The sequence below is a fragment of the Orbicella faveolata genome, unplaced genomic scaffold (genome assembly GCF_042242905.1).
Source record: "Orbicella faveolata isolate gen_17 unplaced genomic scaffold, um_ofav_v1 contig_14, whole genome shotgun sequence".
Taxonomy (NCBI): Eukaryota; Metazoa; Cnidaria; class Anthozoa; order Scleractinia; family Merulinidae; genus Orbicella; species Orbicella faveolata.
Window position 1 is genome coordinate 16,004,519 of NW_028301541.1, and position 16,226 is coordinate 16,020,744.

The following is a 16,226-nucleotide window of genomic DNA, read 5'->3' on the forward strand; positions in this document are numbered from 1 at the left end:
TTTGGAATAAACTTACTGAATGGCTAGAAAACTTAAATTTACTTCCTAGAGATTATGCTTTGACAAATATTACTGCTTTGGGTCTGAGACCAGATATCTCTCAATGTGCGCTTCTTATCAATTACTGCTTTCTCTTAGCACGATATCACATATGGCTCGCTAAAACAAAAGATGATCATCCAAATCTTACTCATTTCATATGCACACTAAAATCACAATATGAGATAGAAACAAAAAGTGGAGACACAAAGAAATGGAAACCTCTTACAGGATATATGAGGATTTAATTAATATTCTGGATTGTATTTTGTATAGGGTTATCTATCTCCTACCCATTAATCTATTTCTAATCTCCTGTCAGATGCATAACTCATTTTACTTTTAAAGTACCACATGCCTCTGGTCTGTTTTTTATGTTTCTATACTACAACCTCAAGCTGTAATGATAACTAGCTATTTTTCTTCTTTTTTTCTTTGCCCCTTGTCGTCACTGTATTCCTTAGTTGTGTAAGTAGTGTAACTGTATTTGTTAGTAGTGTAAGTCGTTTAGACATTGTAATTTAAATAGTGTAAATAATTAGAGCAATGTAATGTAAATAGAGTTGGTGTTGTAAGTAAGCATTGGTTTCCCTTGTGTTATTGCAAATAAAAAAAAAAGATGGAAAAAAATATCATGCAATAAATGTTGGGAGTATGAACTACTTACACTTGCAGGTTATAGTAAGTTATATAACACCATAAAAAATGAACTGACTTGTACTTACTTAAAACACGAAACCGCAAATTTTCAAAAACAGCAACTTACTGCTTCAACAATATCAGATCGAAGTTTGAAGCTAGTATCAGTACAATCTCTTAGTTTTAAATACAAAATTAAAAATAGAAAACAGAGTTTGGGGGAGTAATTGGTCAGGTGATTTACTTTTAATTTTGTTCACTTACCCACCACAAGCAACTGAACAGTATCATAAACAGGTAATTCAACAAGACTTTCAGGTGTAAGTCTGCAAACATAGAACATTTCATCTGCTTTCTGGATTGAGCTCAGTCTGAAAGTGGCCCGTCCAGGACTACTTCCATTCCATTCTCCACTTACACGTCCACTGTATGGAGGATTCTGTGTAGTAGCGATTGTTTGGAGCTTGTCTATGGAAACCAGAACATCTTTAATGTTAACAGAACCATCGTTTTTTGTTCCCCAGGCAACTCTGTCTATGTTTCCTCCATGAAACGCCCAAGTGAAGTTAACAGATGAACCAAGAACTCCAGTCAGCTTGTTTCCGTTAAAGGGCGAGGTGAACCGTAGTCCACAGACTGCAACAAGGCAAAATTGTCGGTGTCTCTCACAAAGTATTAAAACTCCTGAAACTATATAAGTCCATTTAAGACCGAATACATGAATTTTGTAAAGGTCTTGTAACGTCTTCTTAATTTATGTCCCTATGCATAATCCTTGGGAAACGATTTTTACCTCGAAACTTAAATAACTTAATTGGTAAAAAGATGAAATCTGCATTTGAGTCTAGAGGCCCGACAGGGCGACGATCATCTCTGGTTCCATGGTATGAAGGGACTACGAGTATTTCTACCCTTTGTGGATGGAATGGTATTCCTCCATCGCAGCGTTACCCCTGTCATTTATACTCTTTATAGTGGAGGGAGGCATATTTAAGTGTCTTGCTTCAGAACTCAACAAAATTATCCAGGCTAGTGTCCCAGCTCGGAGTTCAACGCACTATAGACAAGCGCGCTATCTATGTCATTCCCCCTTCTCCCCTCCGCTTCACTCTAACTGTGATCTCAGCAGTGGACAGCACCTAAACAAAGCGTACTGACGGCACACGGCTAAAAATGTTACATTTCATCTAATTTTTCCTGAAATTAAATAGGCACAAAATGCAGCCGTTCCCCTCTTCCTAGGGGACACTCAGTTATTCCTATACACAGCGAGCTAGTCACACGGCTGACTACCACATGCACGAAACATGGAAGCGAAGAGGCGTCAAGCAGACAGCTAGTCATAGCCTGAACTGCAAAATACCGCTTACAAACCCTAGGATTAAACAAATGCTGGCAAACAATCATAAAAGATGACTATGACGATACATACAAAACTCGACCCACGAGGTTAAAGGTCCCTGCATGAAGCAAACATCTGAGGTGAAACTGAAACGGGTATGCAAAAGAACGTAATAGACAAATTGGGCTAACTCACGTGCGGGTGTCACGTGACTTGAATTGGGTACAACAACAACCAAAACAAGTGCGTTCGTAGTGACATTTAGAGAAAAATAAGCCACGATTCCGCGGTTTTGTTGCACCGGAGACTGTCAGAACAGCTCTGCTAACCGAAAAGATCTGTCGTTTCACGGGTTTTCGTTAAATTTTAAAAGTCTGCTCTCCGTTTGGATCGTGAAAACGAAAAGAGATCCACGATATTTCAACGTCAGTACTGCAGCGAAGACTTTACATCAGAAGATTTTACTAATCCTTACTCTAGTAAAAATCGATTGAAGGCCGATGCAGTTCCTTTTTTTTCGTGGGATAAAGATAAGCAGGAGAAGGTACAAGCGGTGAAGAGGTACGCTTCAGAAAGATGAATCAAAGTAGAAAAGAAAATGAAGCAACGGATTCGTCAGTATCTGAAGGAGAATGTGTTACGTTGTTCTCGACCAGGACTGGCGAAGAAATTATTTCTCGAAAGCAAGGCACAAACATCTTGAGGATGAAATCTGTAGTTAATTAGATGAACATCTTAGAATTCCCCGGTTACATAATTTTTCTGTATCCTGCCTTCTTTCCGAATGTACAGCCCAAAGAAAGAGGGCAAATTTATTACACTTTTCCCTGGATTTAACAGTCATAGTGAATTCACGAATATTTTACAATTTCTGTTGCCTAATCTAGATAGAAAAATGCAGATTTACTGGGATACTGCAACAAGAAAATCAATTGTCATTAACACAGAGAAACTTCTCTCGAAATACGCCAAGACTGGAGTAGTCTTTTAAAGATTGCATCACTTTGATATTAAAACATGAATAATCATTCAACTGGAACAATAATGCAAATACATCATTGCAATGTCCACCACTTCCTCCCTTACACAAAGAGCGTGCTTTAATTAAAAATTTCTGCCCTGCCATCGCTCTCCCTGAAGATTACGGCTGAAATGAGGCTCCTTAATTTTTGTTAGAGATCTTTAGCAACGTGCCTTGACATGAAAATCCTCTAACTGCTGACACGTATAAACATCGTAAACATACCCGTCCCTAAAGAACTTATGGCTTTTCTCTCCAGCATTCTTTTCCGCCTTGCTCGAACCACGAAGACCACGTTCGCTGAGCCAAATTTTGGAAAATTCCTCGAGGATTTTGACCATTTCTATTCTTTATTGAATAAACAACTAAGGCAATGCACATGATTAACACAACAAATACAGGCGGCTGCAATAAGAAAGAAAATGTTAAGGGAGCCTCGTTTTCACGCAATGTAAACACCCAATTCAATGACACGTGTGTGTTAGCCGAATTTGTCTGTAAGGGCCAAGATTTAGGAATCCGTGTGGTACACTCTCACCAAATATCCAAGGAGTACCCCACCCCCGGGAAAACTGCTCTCCTATGTCATTTATTATTATTATTTATGATCTCCAAAGCTTGATATCAATTTCGTACAATCATCGTTGCGTATCCAATTTGTTGCATTCTCCATAACAATCTCACATAATTTCGGCTAACGACAAATAATTATGATTTCGCGGTAGATAAAAAAAAAATAAAAATAAATAAACTTTTGTTTTATCCCCGGGTTTTATCCTTTTAATGAATTACATCAATATTTCACAGAATAAAACGCAACACTTTGGTTAAACGTCGAACTTCACATGAGACGAACTAAGCTGCTCGACTAAACTGAGCGAATTAAGTTCCTGATAAGTTCGACGTTTGGTCGATCTAAATTCAAATTAGGATCGACCATAGCTGTATCCGTTCGGATCGACTCAAATTGCAATTTACAGTAGTTCGTCTCATGTGAAGTTCGACGTTTGACCTGAGCCTAAACTGTGACCTCTCACGCGAAAACGTTCCTCGTGGTGTCCGTTCGAACGGCTGAACGCAAGGCAAGTGAATGGGTAAGAAACGGGCCCACAAACCGTTCAAAACGGACACATTGAACGGCTAAACGGCTGAAGAAAATTTTTGAACGGATGAGGTCAAACGGCTGAACGGCTCACGAAAAGTTTTGAACGGCAGAAGTCGAACGGCTGAATGGCTGTAGTTTGTTTTTGAACCGCTAGCTGTGAAAGGCTGAACGGCTGAATAACAGCTATCAAAAACTTCCGAATGAAATTATACATACATAACAATGAATAACAGCAAGGTCAAATTGTGGTTCTTATCTGAGAAATGACTGAATCGAAAACCTCGAATAAAATTAATTTTGTGTTGAAAGTCTAAGCTTTTTAAGAGTAAAGCAAATTCGTTTTCGCCGGGGAAAAATCAAAATCCGTCGTCGTCCGCGTTCACTCACAAAATAAAGTTATGCAAACATCTGGACAATGCGTGTTTAGTGTAACGCAATTTATTATATACACATGAGTGTTTTACTGGAAAATACACCACTCGTAAAATTCATACGAAACCACATCCGGGACTCGGATGGCGTATTTTCTATTTATTTCATAGGTACTGAGATTTACCCACGAAATCATAGTGGATAAAATTCGTACTGATTCTAAATGTAGCCAATCAGGAACACAAACGACAAAATTTCACCGTGAAAAAATATCGTTCGTGCAATCAGCAACGCAAACGACGAAATTTCACTAATGATGAATGAACGCACTTAAGAGAACGTCATCCGAGAGCCGTTGCACAAAAACCCGCAGGCTTTGAAAAATGGTCGAGGGGAGGTTTGCTTCAGTTTGCTCAGTTGAAGAATTTATTTTAGAACAAGAAAACAAAAACACCGCTCAAAAAACTGAACGAGATGTCAGATTGCTTGAAAGATATTTGAAAACAAAGGACGAAGACAGGAAACTTGAAGATATTTCAGCCGTTGAGCTGAATGAATACGTTAGCCAATTTATTATCTCCGTCCGCATTAAAGATGGCACCGAATACGAGCCAACTTCGCTTCGAAGTTTAATTGCCAGGTTCGAACGACACTTGAAGAAAAAGGGCTATTCTGCCAGCAAAATCAACGACTTGGTCTTTGAGAAAACCAGAAAAGTTCTTAAATCCAAGGAAAAACAGCTAAAGAGGCAAGTAAAAGGGAATAAACCCAACGCATCGGTAGCTTTGAAGAGCGAAGAGTTCAAAGTAATGTACGACAAGGGTTTGCTCGGTATGTGTAGTCCCGAGGCACTTTTAGACTCGCACTGGCGAAACAATACTCTTCACTTTGGACTCCGTTAGTGCAAAGGACATCGTGATATGTGCTGGGGAGATGTAAAGCTACACAAAACGGCAAGCGGAGTGGAGTACTTGGAGTTTAATGAAAGACAGACAAAAGCTAGAACTGGATCAGACTACAGCGATGTCAGAGCTGTACCACCGGAAATGTCCGCGACCGACGAAACTGAAAGAGATCCTGTCGCGGCTTACAGTTTTTTGCTATGAAGAGACCTGAGGAAAGGAATCAAGACGATGCTCCCTTTTACCTCGCCGTAAACATTATTTTAAAGGCAGACTCACCCGCAAGAAAGGCTGGTTCATTTCAAGTCCAGCGCTGCTGGCGTTAACAAACTGAACGGTTCAATGAAGACAATGGTTCAGAAGGCAGGAATTCAAAACGACAGGCTTCTAGACATATATGATAAACACAGTAAGTTTTGTAAATTTTATAAGCTTTCGTTAACTTAGTTGTTGTTGAGCGATTATAAACTATTTTTCACGCTTTTCATCGCCCCATTTGTGTAATTTGTCTACCAAATGCTACTCGAAAAAAAACTCTCCGACCTATGAAATAAACACATTACAGCATGGAAAATGCTTTGTACGATTTTTATTCACTCTTGATATGGATCAAAAAACTCACTCGTTCGCTGTGCTCACTTGTTTGTTTTCTAATACAGTCAACCCTGTATTGAGCGGACCACATATTAAGCGGACACACTCTTTTAAGCGGGCCGGCAGTGCAAGTCCCATTTTTCTTTTCCCACTCCACTGTAAAAAAAAATACCTGTATTCAATGGACACCTCTATGAAGTCGACGCGGATCCAGACCTTGAGCTAAGGGGGGGCAAGCGGTTTTGTTTTGCTTGCCCTGCCGGCTTTTCTTCCTTCTGTGATTTCTTCTTTTTTTTTTTACCCAAAATACGGGGGGGGGGGGGGCCCGAGCCCCTCCCCTAGATCCACCACTGCTTTTATGGTCATTTCTATTGTTAGAAACCTGTATCAAACGGACACTGCAAAAAAAAAAAATGCATTATTTTTTTTTTTGTCCAGGTTTTAGTAGATCGGTCATTTAAGTTTGCCAACATACTGGGCTGTCACAGAAATGCGATATTTTATTATTCGGTTTTGTTTTTTACGTTTTTACAGAACTTTTGTTCTTGTTTGATTTTGTCAACCTTCGCATGCTTCGATCAATATAGATACTGTTACTGTATACGTTTTACCTCATATACTAGTCAGTTTTATGAAAATACGGTATTTCAGAGTTATCGACCGTTCACGAGAATGCTGTTTGACCCTTTCAAAGTCTTTTGATACTGACGGATATCAATGACCTTTTTGAGACAAATTCTGAGGGAACCTGTTTGCAACGGACGCCCTGTATTCAGCGGACACTCGCATGGGTCCCGAAGGTGTCCGCCTAATACAGGTTTGACTGTACTGCTCAACTCGTGAATAAAAATCGTACGCTCGCATTTTCCATGAATCGAAGTAATCTCATATCCTCACTAGCGAAGATATCGATGATTTCACTGATATCAAGTTTGTCTATTAAATTATACTTAAAATCGTTGAGTCAAAAGATTTTTTTTTTTCCCGAGAAAAGGGAAATGGTGAATGAAGACGATGGCCGTGAAGACCTCTTTTGCACAGCCGGAAATATATCTGCGTTCGCCACAGCATATTCCCACGGGAGATATCGTCTTTTAAACCTCAAAAAAAAAAAAAAACAAAACAAAACAAAACAAAAAAAAAGCAAAAACAAAAACAAAAAAGCAAAAAAGGGCCTTGATATTTGGATACTGTCAGCGATCAAAACAGTTTCGGAAAAACTTGTTGAATAACACTTAAGCCTTGAATAAAAATACTGCGTAGCGATAATCGGATGTTATAAAAGCAAAGATGACTAAGGAGCAGAAAAAGAAACCGTCTTCATTCATGCAAACAACTCATGTTTACAAAGTTCGTGACGTTTGGCAAGTTGTTCGTTAGAACGGTTAACCAACTTTGTTGACGGATGACATTTTATGCTTCCGAGAACAGATAGCTCGAGCCGTTCGAACGGATGGCAAAGTTTACTAAATGAATAGCCCGGCCGTTCGAACGGATGACAATGTTTTTCAAACGGATAGCTCGAGCCGTTCGAACGGATGTCAATGCTCTTGAACGGATAACTCCATTCGAACGGTATCTCAGCCCGTTCGAACGGCTAATGAACGGATTCCAAACGGCTATCCGTTTAAGAACGACTAACCGTTAGGAACGTGTTCGCGTGAGGTCACATTATTTACTGTCTTTACTATGAATATGGGCTTCGGACAACTATCTGAAAACATGTATTCCTTTATATAATTCTATGCTTATATTAAACTTATTTGTGATCAGACTTCAAGTTTAACAAACGTAATTTGTCCATGTTTGTCACCAACACCATTCTATTTTCAGTTCATGCAGCAAATGAAACAGATGCCGAATAGATACTGAATCACTGAAACGTACCTGCATGCGGAAGTATCGGAGACAGGATAAAATACAAGACGCAGCTTGACGAAAAAACGTTTACCTCGACCATCAGCCCACAGAAAACTTTCAAGTCTCTAAACGGTGGTGTCGCAGTCACTCAAGGAACGAAAAAAACTCTCGTTTGTCGCCGCTGGATAAGAAGTCTCAGTTGTCAAACGTCGCCATGTTTAGTCGGCGTGAGCACATCACGCATAACGCTATTTCAGAAATAGGTCCGCAATGCGTACTTGGGGCCTTATGCTTAGTCTTATTCCTTTCGGTTGGAATGCTGTTTTCAAATGTCGGTATCTGGGAGTTGTTACAAGCGAGAAAGTAGACATAACAAGTCGTTACAATTTTTAAGTTCGAAATGTATGTTTACTTACTACTTACTTACTTACTTTATCCTCTAATAATAATTACCTATTTAGCTCTTAGTCCTAATGGGACGTAACACAACAACAATCTCTCAATTTAGCCGTATTCTGTGCAATGTCCCATCTGAGTTTTAACTCTCTAAACTTGGCACTCTTTACACATGTCAAGTGAACTTGTACATGTAGTGTCAAGAGGTTTTCCTGCTGTAATGACTAAGCCTGTTTAAATGCACAACAACATCAACAACTGAGCACCGTAGGGTTGTCAGTTGTTGCTGTTGTTGTTTTTTTTTGAGTAGCGGGTTCCATCCAAAAAGTAGGCGGCTAAGGTTTGCGTGAAAAACATGCCGCGAAGCGGCTGGACAAATTAAGACGCGCACTGTGCATCGTTCGGGGCGAGTATGGGATGGGGTCGCCCCTCCCACTGGGAAAATGTTTGCAAAGTAATTCCCCGAGATGCAATGTGGGGCTTCTTTCAGCTAACATTGTGTACATTTGTTGATGATTTTCCCACTCTTAATTATTGTTATTCTCCAATCCAGTGTTCGTATAAACGTCACGGCAAAAAGGTTAGGGAGGATTGACTCACTCAAGCAAATCGCTCTAAAAACAGACAAGAAGAAGATTTCAATAATAAGTAGAAATTTTTCATTTAAGTTTCACCTGCCTTACTAGCGTTTTGTTTTTTTCTTGATACAATGTAAATTACACTTGCACCGTTACTTCGCACATGGTATCCCTAAATTGGCTGCCTGCTAATGACAGACTTTACTTGAAGAATGCCGTAATGATCTTTAAATGTAGAGGAAAAGGTTGTTGTTATTCATCGTGGTGGATGCAATAATAAAGTGTATTATCGTTTGTCTCACGATGTAGTCACTTGAGATGTAGATCGCGACATTTCGACTGCTTACTGCTAGTCTTCTTCAGGCGATAAGGTCGACGATTGCACGGTATCATTTATATCACAAAGGTCGGCTGTGATTGGTGCATTTCGATCCCCCTATTGTTCCATTGTTCCGGCGAGTAGCTGTTCCCTCAGTGGTCCGCTGTTGTACCGTTCTCCTGTTGTTGTGTTTCTTGATCGTGGGTATCCATGCTTCAGGAATTTCAATTCCACTATCCCTGTTGATGTTGTTAGGGTGAAGTCTTATGTGAAAATCTTCCTTGACTCTACGTGTGTACCAGTGAGGATCTCGATCAATAAACTTGACCTCATTCCAGATAGGATAGTGGCCGGTCTCGTGGGTGTGTTCAGAAACGGCGGAGGTCTGGGTACGGGCGAGTCGTATATCCCTGTCGTGTTCTTTGATCCTCTCCTGCATAGATCTCCCTGTTTCCCCGATGTAGACTTTGCCGCACTCACAGGGAATCCTGTAGACAACACCATCTTGTTTAGTCGGGTTGACGGTGTCCTTTGGTCGCACTAAGTGTGACCGAAGTGTCGTGTCGGACTTAAAGACGGTGCGAATGCCTTGTTGTTCTAGGCAGCGGCGGAGAGACTCCGAAACTCCTTGGACATAAGGTAAAACGGCGGTGGATTTAAATTCCGCGACAGACTCTCTTCTTGGGGTTGTTCGTGCCTTTGTGATCTTCTGTACAAGAGAGGAGGGATATCCGTTAGAAAAACAAGTACAGATGACAGACGTTTCTTCTCTGCAGACTTTGCTTCTAAATTAAATATTCTGTGTTTACCAGATGATTGACAAGGTTGTATTGTATCATTTTTGTGTGTTTATAAATTTAGAAAATTAGTATATCGCTTCAAAAACTACAAAGGAGTATATTTATTTCCATTAAAGTAAGGGATAGTGTAGACTGAAGTAATTCTGCAGTTTTATGACGGATAAGCCAGTTTCCCGCCGACAGCCTTAAATGTTAATACTTGTGTAAATAAATCTACTCCTCTCATTACAGTAGCACTTAACTGGAGGGAAAAAAAACAAACAAAAAAAACACTACAGTCCTATTTATTACAGTGTCATTTGAACAGGACGAAAACTCAACTTTTACCAGACTATTCTAAGACACTTTATCCCGTATTTTCGCTTCAGAAAATGATGCGCTGAGGTGTAGAACAATTTACAGCTAATTATAAATCAGTTTCGACTCGTGTCACGCACTTTTTCAGGAGAATACTTAATTCCCTCCGACCCAATTTGGATTCAAACAAAACTACAACTGAACAATTTTATTTCCATTTTATTCCTCCGATATCATGCTCAGGACTAACCTACTAGCATTCGGAGTAAGTGGCGCAGGTTTCGAGAAATTGCGCCGATCGCCGGCTTATTTCGACAACCCTGTTAGCGGGCTTGTGGTGTAAACCCGCACCTGATTTCAAGCCAATGAATGTGGGCTTGCGAAAGCGGATTAGTTTCAGTGCAATCCGCACTAAACACAAGCCGAGTCTAGATATGTTGGCTTGCGTGAGCAAACAACTCCCGTATCGCCGAGGAAACTCACTCCAAAACCTAAATGAAATAACAAAGAACAACCAAGGCAGACATAAGGCAGTGCAGTTAATTGTCGAAATGAAATCGTAAACAGCACGACAGAGCGATGTTGAGAAAGAAATAACTTACCTTGAACAATTACAACTAATTTGCGAGGGAAAGCTCCTCTACATTTTCACAAAACAGGTAAAACGGCTGCAATTACACAACAACAACGCCACACAGAAGCAATGGTCGACCTAACTCGCAATTACTAGTACCCACTCTACCTGCCAGACTATTTATACTCCCGAGGTCTGTTACGTGTCATCTCGTCCTCAAAGTGACAGACTGACTGACTGACAATCAAGATCTGCCTCTGACTTAGGAGTCTGTATGCATGAAATGCATAAGACCCCAAAAATTGAGTCACACAACACGCATGAGAGAGAGTACATGTAGAAGTAAGTCTGTTTTCCCTCTGAGCATCATGTCATTATTTAGGGCCATTTATGCATTTATGCCAAAAATGGTGAATAAAAAGTCGTAGAGAGTAGTTCGATTTCCTTTGCAAACAAAATATTATATCGACTCGAAAACCAATTAAGCGGAATAACGGCAACGGTTTGACACAATGGTTTGACACAACTGGAGATAGATGGTTCGCTGTTATTATTTACAAAATAGAACTAGTGAGCCAATCTCAGATCGTGCAGAGAGCAAAGCACAGCTCTGTGACAGTCCTCACACCTGCTGTTTTCTCCCGGTTTGTATTCAAGTTTGTTGACTTTGGTAGTCAGCTTAGGCTTTTGCCTGGCCCTTGTAGAATAAAAGCGGAGCTTCGACGGCCCGAAGGGTCGCCAAGTGGAGCCCCATAACTATAGAACGAGAACCGCATGTATGCATAGAAATATAAAACCAAGCAACTCTTTTTCCATGGTCAACATGGCTAGCAGCGTGGATCGCGGGTACACGCGCCTAACGACGACAACGTTGCAAAATATGGCGGCCATAATCAAGCTAATACGTCGATTGAGGCATGCAGCCTTGGTTTACAGCGTACATATTTTATACTGAACATCCATGTTTAGGTCAAATGACATCCGTCAAAACAAGGTATCTTCTGACCAGTATCAGGTGGTGACCATATCGCGGGCTCAGGCTTAGAGTCTACCGAGGTAAGCTTTTTTAAGTTGACCGCTGTCCAAGTGAAGGTTTTTCGATTGGATCGCGAGCACATGTCAGGTTAACTTGTTGTAATCTGGGGAAATCTGGGGCCTGTTTCTCGAAAGACCTGGCAACTTTTCGGACCCGATAGCTTATCGGGTCCGTCATACTGAACATAGATCAATCGCTTTTAAGTTGGCAAGCACTCTCTTAGCCTCCCATGCAGACGTTTTTAGGACGAACCCTAAGAGTTTCTGCGTGGGAGGCTAGCACTCTCTTGGTCTCTTCGAATGTTCGTTATAAAAATCCGCCGGAAATCAAGTAGCCAAGCCTGCACCCACATCGCTCAGCGGATTCTCCTCACTCGACAGGAGCCGAGAAGCACTGAGAACAAAACGTTGATACGCCATTTCCTGGAAAACACATTGGAGTTAAGGTGATTCCTCACATTTGCATTGCGCATCCTTACTGCGCATAATTTGTGGTGGACAAGGTTTGAACAAAAATCTATTGGCAGTTTTATTTCAGGGGAATTACCTTAACCACTTTGAACAGGGTTTTCAGGCCTCAAGTGATTTTCCTTCTTTATTAATTAGGAATCGGAACATTTCGTGCTCAGTTAGAAGTATGTCAGATGTTTTTGTACATAAGCAACGCGTACACGAACCTACAGCTGGAGAATTCGAAGTTGAAAGCCAGGAGATGTTGACACAAGAAGGCAGCTTGAAGAGATTTAAGAGTTGAGCCATCTGATATTTCTGTTTCTCACTTTTCATTGTTGATAGTTTTTTTCCTTCCAGGGTTGACTACAGTTTTACAGTGTAAGTAAACTTATTTTACACTAGGTTTTTGATTCGGTCAGTGTAAAACGCAAACTGCGGACCTCAGACAACAGACCTGGGGACGACTCGCCTGGTGGGGGGGAGGGAATGCAGAAAAATCCAGGCGGCGGACCAGGGTTAGATTAAGATTTGGATTTATTACATTTACTCCGTGCAAAAATAATGATTAAAAATATAGAAACGGGAGATGGAGCCATGAGCAAAAACACTGAGGCGCCATACTAGTGAAACAACCATGAACAAAATGTTAAACTCAATATATATACATATGTACAGTATGCTAAAAAAAAAACCTAGGTAAACCAAAAAACAAAAATTTTCAAAGTATTCCAAGAAAAATTCTAATCTTTTTTTTTTTTTTTTTTTTTTTTTTTTAAAGAGATATTTGGTCAGCATTTCTAACTTGACTTGGCAGTCTATTCCATTCATAGATGATTCGATAAAAGTGCAAAGAGCAGACTATAGACTTCTTCACTTCAAAACGTGTTACTATTTCCACCATTGAGAGCTGACCGTAAATAGCCTAACCGGGGCCGGGCATTTTTTAGGCTCATTAAAGAGGGAATGATATTCAGTCTAACCAGAACGCTATTTTGGCTAACTGGAGTGCAGACTTTCACTACATTAGCCTGAATAATCATGTTTACGGTCAGCACCCAATAATGGAAATAATAATAAAATATATGCCTATGAAGTCAGTAGTCTGCAGTCTGCATTTTACCTTAAGTTCACATTTTACCCCGGTCTGCAGTCTGCAGTGTGCAGTCTGCGTTTTACACTGACCAATTACAATTTGATTCTCAGCAAAGTGGAAGCGAAATCTGAACGTTTTTGTACATCGCTTAAATACACGAGCCATCAAATAATACTCGATCGTACGGTTATTCCATGGCCCGGCCTTTCATAAAATAACCACAGAATCGTTAAAATGTATAGAATAGCAAAACTGTTTTATATTCAGTATATCAGTACAGAGTAGAAGTACATCAGTACAGAGTAAGTGATTCAATGTATGAATTAGTATCTTCAGAACATAAAGGAAAAAAGAGTCTACTCCCATATATAATGTACTTAAGTGTTGGGTTTTAAAGTTCATAATATGATGCCTGATCAAATTTCTCTAGGTTGCAAGTTAGAATCTAGGTGTAGTTTATAACAAATTATGCGGCTGTTATGTTAGTTACAGTAATGTGGCACAGTCAAAGCTCTCCTTGCAACCACTTTTGTAAGCGACCAGCTCTAGTTATGATCTGTGAAACCCTGTTTGAAATGTGACTTAAACTTTGGAGTGAAAAGATCTCGTGAGCGACCACTACCGTATAAGCGACTATGACCACTTTTGGGATTACCCAACTGGATTTTTCCTTTGTTTTTGAGCTCCTGTAAGCGACCACTCAGAGTCTCGGCTTTTACTTATAAATCAATGCTTTAATGAAACTGGACGCTGCATTAATGGTTCGTTTATAAAGATCTTGTACAATGCAGTATTGTATTTGTATTTAGATTCAGATTTAAAGTGTCTTTATCAGATATAAAGACACTCATTAAACATTAATTTCTTTTGTTTTTTCTTTCTGAAGTTCTCGTAAGCGACCACCCTCTATTGTTTTACCATGCGGTCACTTACAAAAGCTCATTCTTGTAAGCGACCAGTTCTACTTATAACAACTTTTTTGAATTTCCAAGGGGGTCGCTTATGAGAGCTTCGACTGCTAAGTATTCCTTAACTGATAATTAATTAATTTATCTATTTCTACTTCCATTCTGTTTACAGAACGCTAAAATGGTTACAATTTATTGGTTCTGTTTTACACAAATCTTACAAGAGGCATGCAGGTTGTGGTTCTACTAGATAGTACAAAGGTAACCAGAGTTGTGGAAATATCATTTCACATTTGTACTATCCTTGTCAGCTAAAGCTTATACTAAGTATGTGCTGATTGAATAAAACAAACAAAACCCTCAATCAGTCTAGGATCTGTAATCATTGCAGGCTTTGTTAAATTTACTTTCTAGACTCTACTTCATTTTTCGACTATTCGTATTTATAATAAAGTTTCCATATAACGCGCGCTCTGATTGCCAGAAAGAGCGTGCTTTATCAGGGAACAAAGCACGGGTTGATGACGGTAAGTTGGCTTTCAAATTTTTGCGTCGGAATTTTGACAAATTTGCCCCAAATTAAACATCCCCTGTGATTCAGACAAACCCAATGGAAACGAGCTATTTGTCTGTAGTAAATATGGCCCACAGAGACCATTGTTAGCAACAGTAGTGTTAAAACTGTACTAAAATAACAAGTTTTGCTAGATTCCCGCCGACAAAGCACGTAACGAAATAAACAAATTCAACCTAAACAGTGCTTCGACAAAAGACATTATATTTGTTACGAAGGCAGAAATTATACTTAAGAAGTAAAACAACGACAGAAAACAACAATTGAACTGTCTCTGTTTATGATGAGAAGCTTTATTTTTGTAAAAACGCTCAATCGCTCAAACAACACTTACATGCAGTGTAGTAACGCTCGTTCTTCGGTCATCTCAGCGAAGTGAACCGACGAGTGGGCAGTGCAAAGCTTGCTCTGATATTCTCTTCTGTGCTCGGAGTAGAACCAGTGGGAGCCGTTTAGTCTTTCTAACTTTTACGCTAGTTGGGCAATCTTGCTGCATGTGGCTACAAGCCGTAAATAACTGCAGCTCCTTTCAAATTCAACTCGGCATTTCGCATTTTCATCCGCAAGCTTTGAGCTCCGTGTTTCGTAATTTCCAATAGCAAAGTGAACGTTTTCATGGGCCACAATACGGCCGGATTCCTCTGGACTATAAACCTTCACCTGCCTTTAGATCCGTATTCAAACATTAACTTAAAAGCGAACTTCGAAGGCATCGTTCTTCTCTCGAAAGCCGCTCAAACTACTCGAAACTGAAAGCTTAGCCGAAGTCCAGTTTGTGATTGACAGCTGTCGCTTCGTTAGCCAATCAAATTATTTGAACAATTCTAACAAGGATTGTGATTGGCTTATTTTAGCGTGCTTTATCTGAGAACAGTGCACGGCTGACGCCACTTTTGTTCGTTTGGAAAATAAAGTTTGGTTTAAAAATTCAGCCAAATACGTGGGGAAATTATCGGATTCTTTATCATAAAACAAATAAAGAAGCCTCGACTGTGCTCTGTTCTGTTTTAAAGCACTTAGGAAGCGGTAGAGCACTCAAGAAGTAGAGGAAAACACTCTACTACGTCTCGAGTTTTCCTCTACACTCCTTTCGTGCTCTACCGCTTCCTGCGTGCTTTACAACAGAACAGAGCACAGTCGAGGCTTCTTTATTTGTTAATTGGAAAAATTAGGTACAATATTGTTTAATCCCTGAAAAGGCCAATCATGTCACTGCTATGTGATTGTGCAATTGAAGTGCATTGCCAGATTTCATATCGTGAGGGACTGGGGCAAGTTTGGTGCCTGGCGGACATTTGCACAACAGCTGAGAGATAATACATGGG

The 16,226-nt window shown here is 40.0% G+C and overlaps 3 protein-coding genes across 4 annotated transcripts in view; 1 reads left to right on the forward strand and 2 right to left on the reverse strand.

Annotated features, from left to right (window-relative positions):
• LOC110048961 (cell adhesion molecule DSCAM-like) overlaps positions 1 to 8,112 on the reverse strand; it is a 52,677-nt gene extending 44,565 nt beyond the window's left edge. For both annotated transcript variants that reach the window (XM_089287569.1, XM_089287568.1), the window contains exons 1-2: positions 7,902 to 8,112; positions 943 to 1,314 (exon numbers count right to left, since the gene is read on the reverse strand). In XM_089287569.1, coding sequence (XP_089143695.1) covers positions 943 to 1,314; positions 7,902 to 7,974 — 445 coding nt within the window. In that variant the 5' untranslated portion in view covers positions 7,975 to 8,112. The remainder of the gene's footprint in view (positions 1 to 942; positions 1,315 to 7,901) is intronic.
• The window catches only part of LOC110046798 (hemicentin-2-like), a 297,824-nt gene that overhangs the window by 62,974 nt on the left and 218,624 nt on the right, over positions 1 to 16,226 (reverse strand). The window lies entirely within an intron of this gene.
• Positions 4,902 to 5,420, forward strand: LOC149114211 (uncharacterized). Its single transcript, XM_089287639.1, has one exon. The coding sequence runs from the start codon at positions 4,902 to 4,904 to the stop codon at positions 5,418 to 5,420; it is 519 nt and encodes a 172-aa protein (XP_089143765.1).

Excerpts from the sequence above, each read along its gene's own strand:
- LOC149114211 (XM_089287639.1), top strand. The coding sequence starts at position 4,902 with ATGGTCGAGGGGAGGTTTGCTTCAGTTTGCTCAGTTGAAGAATTTATT.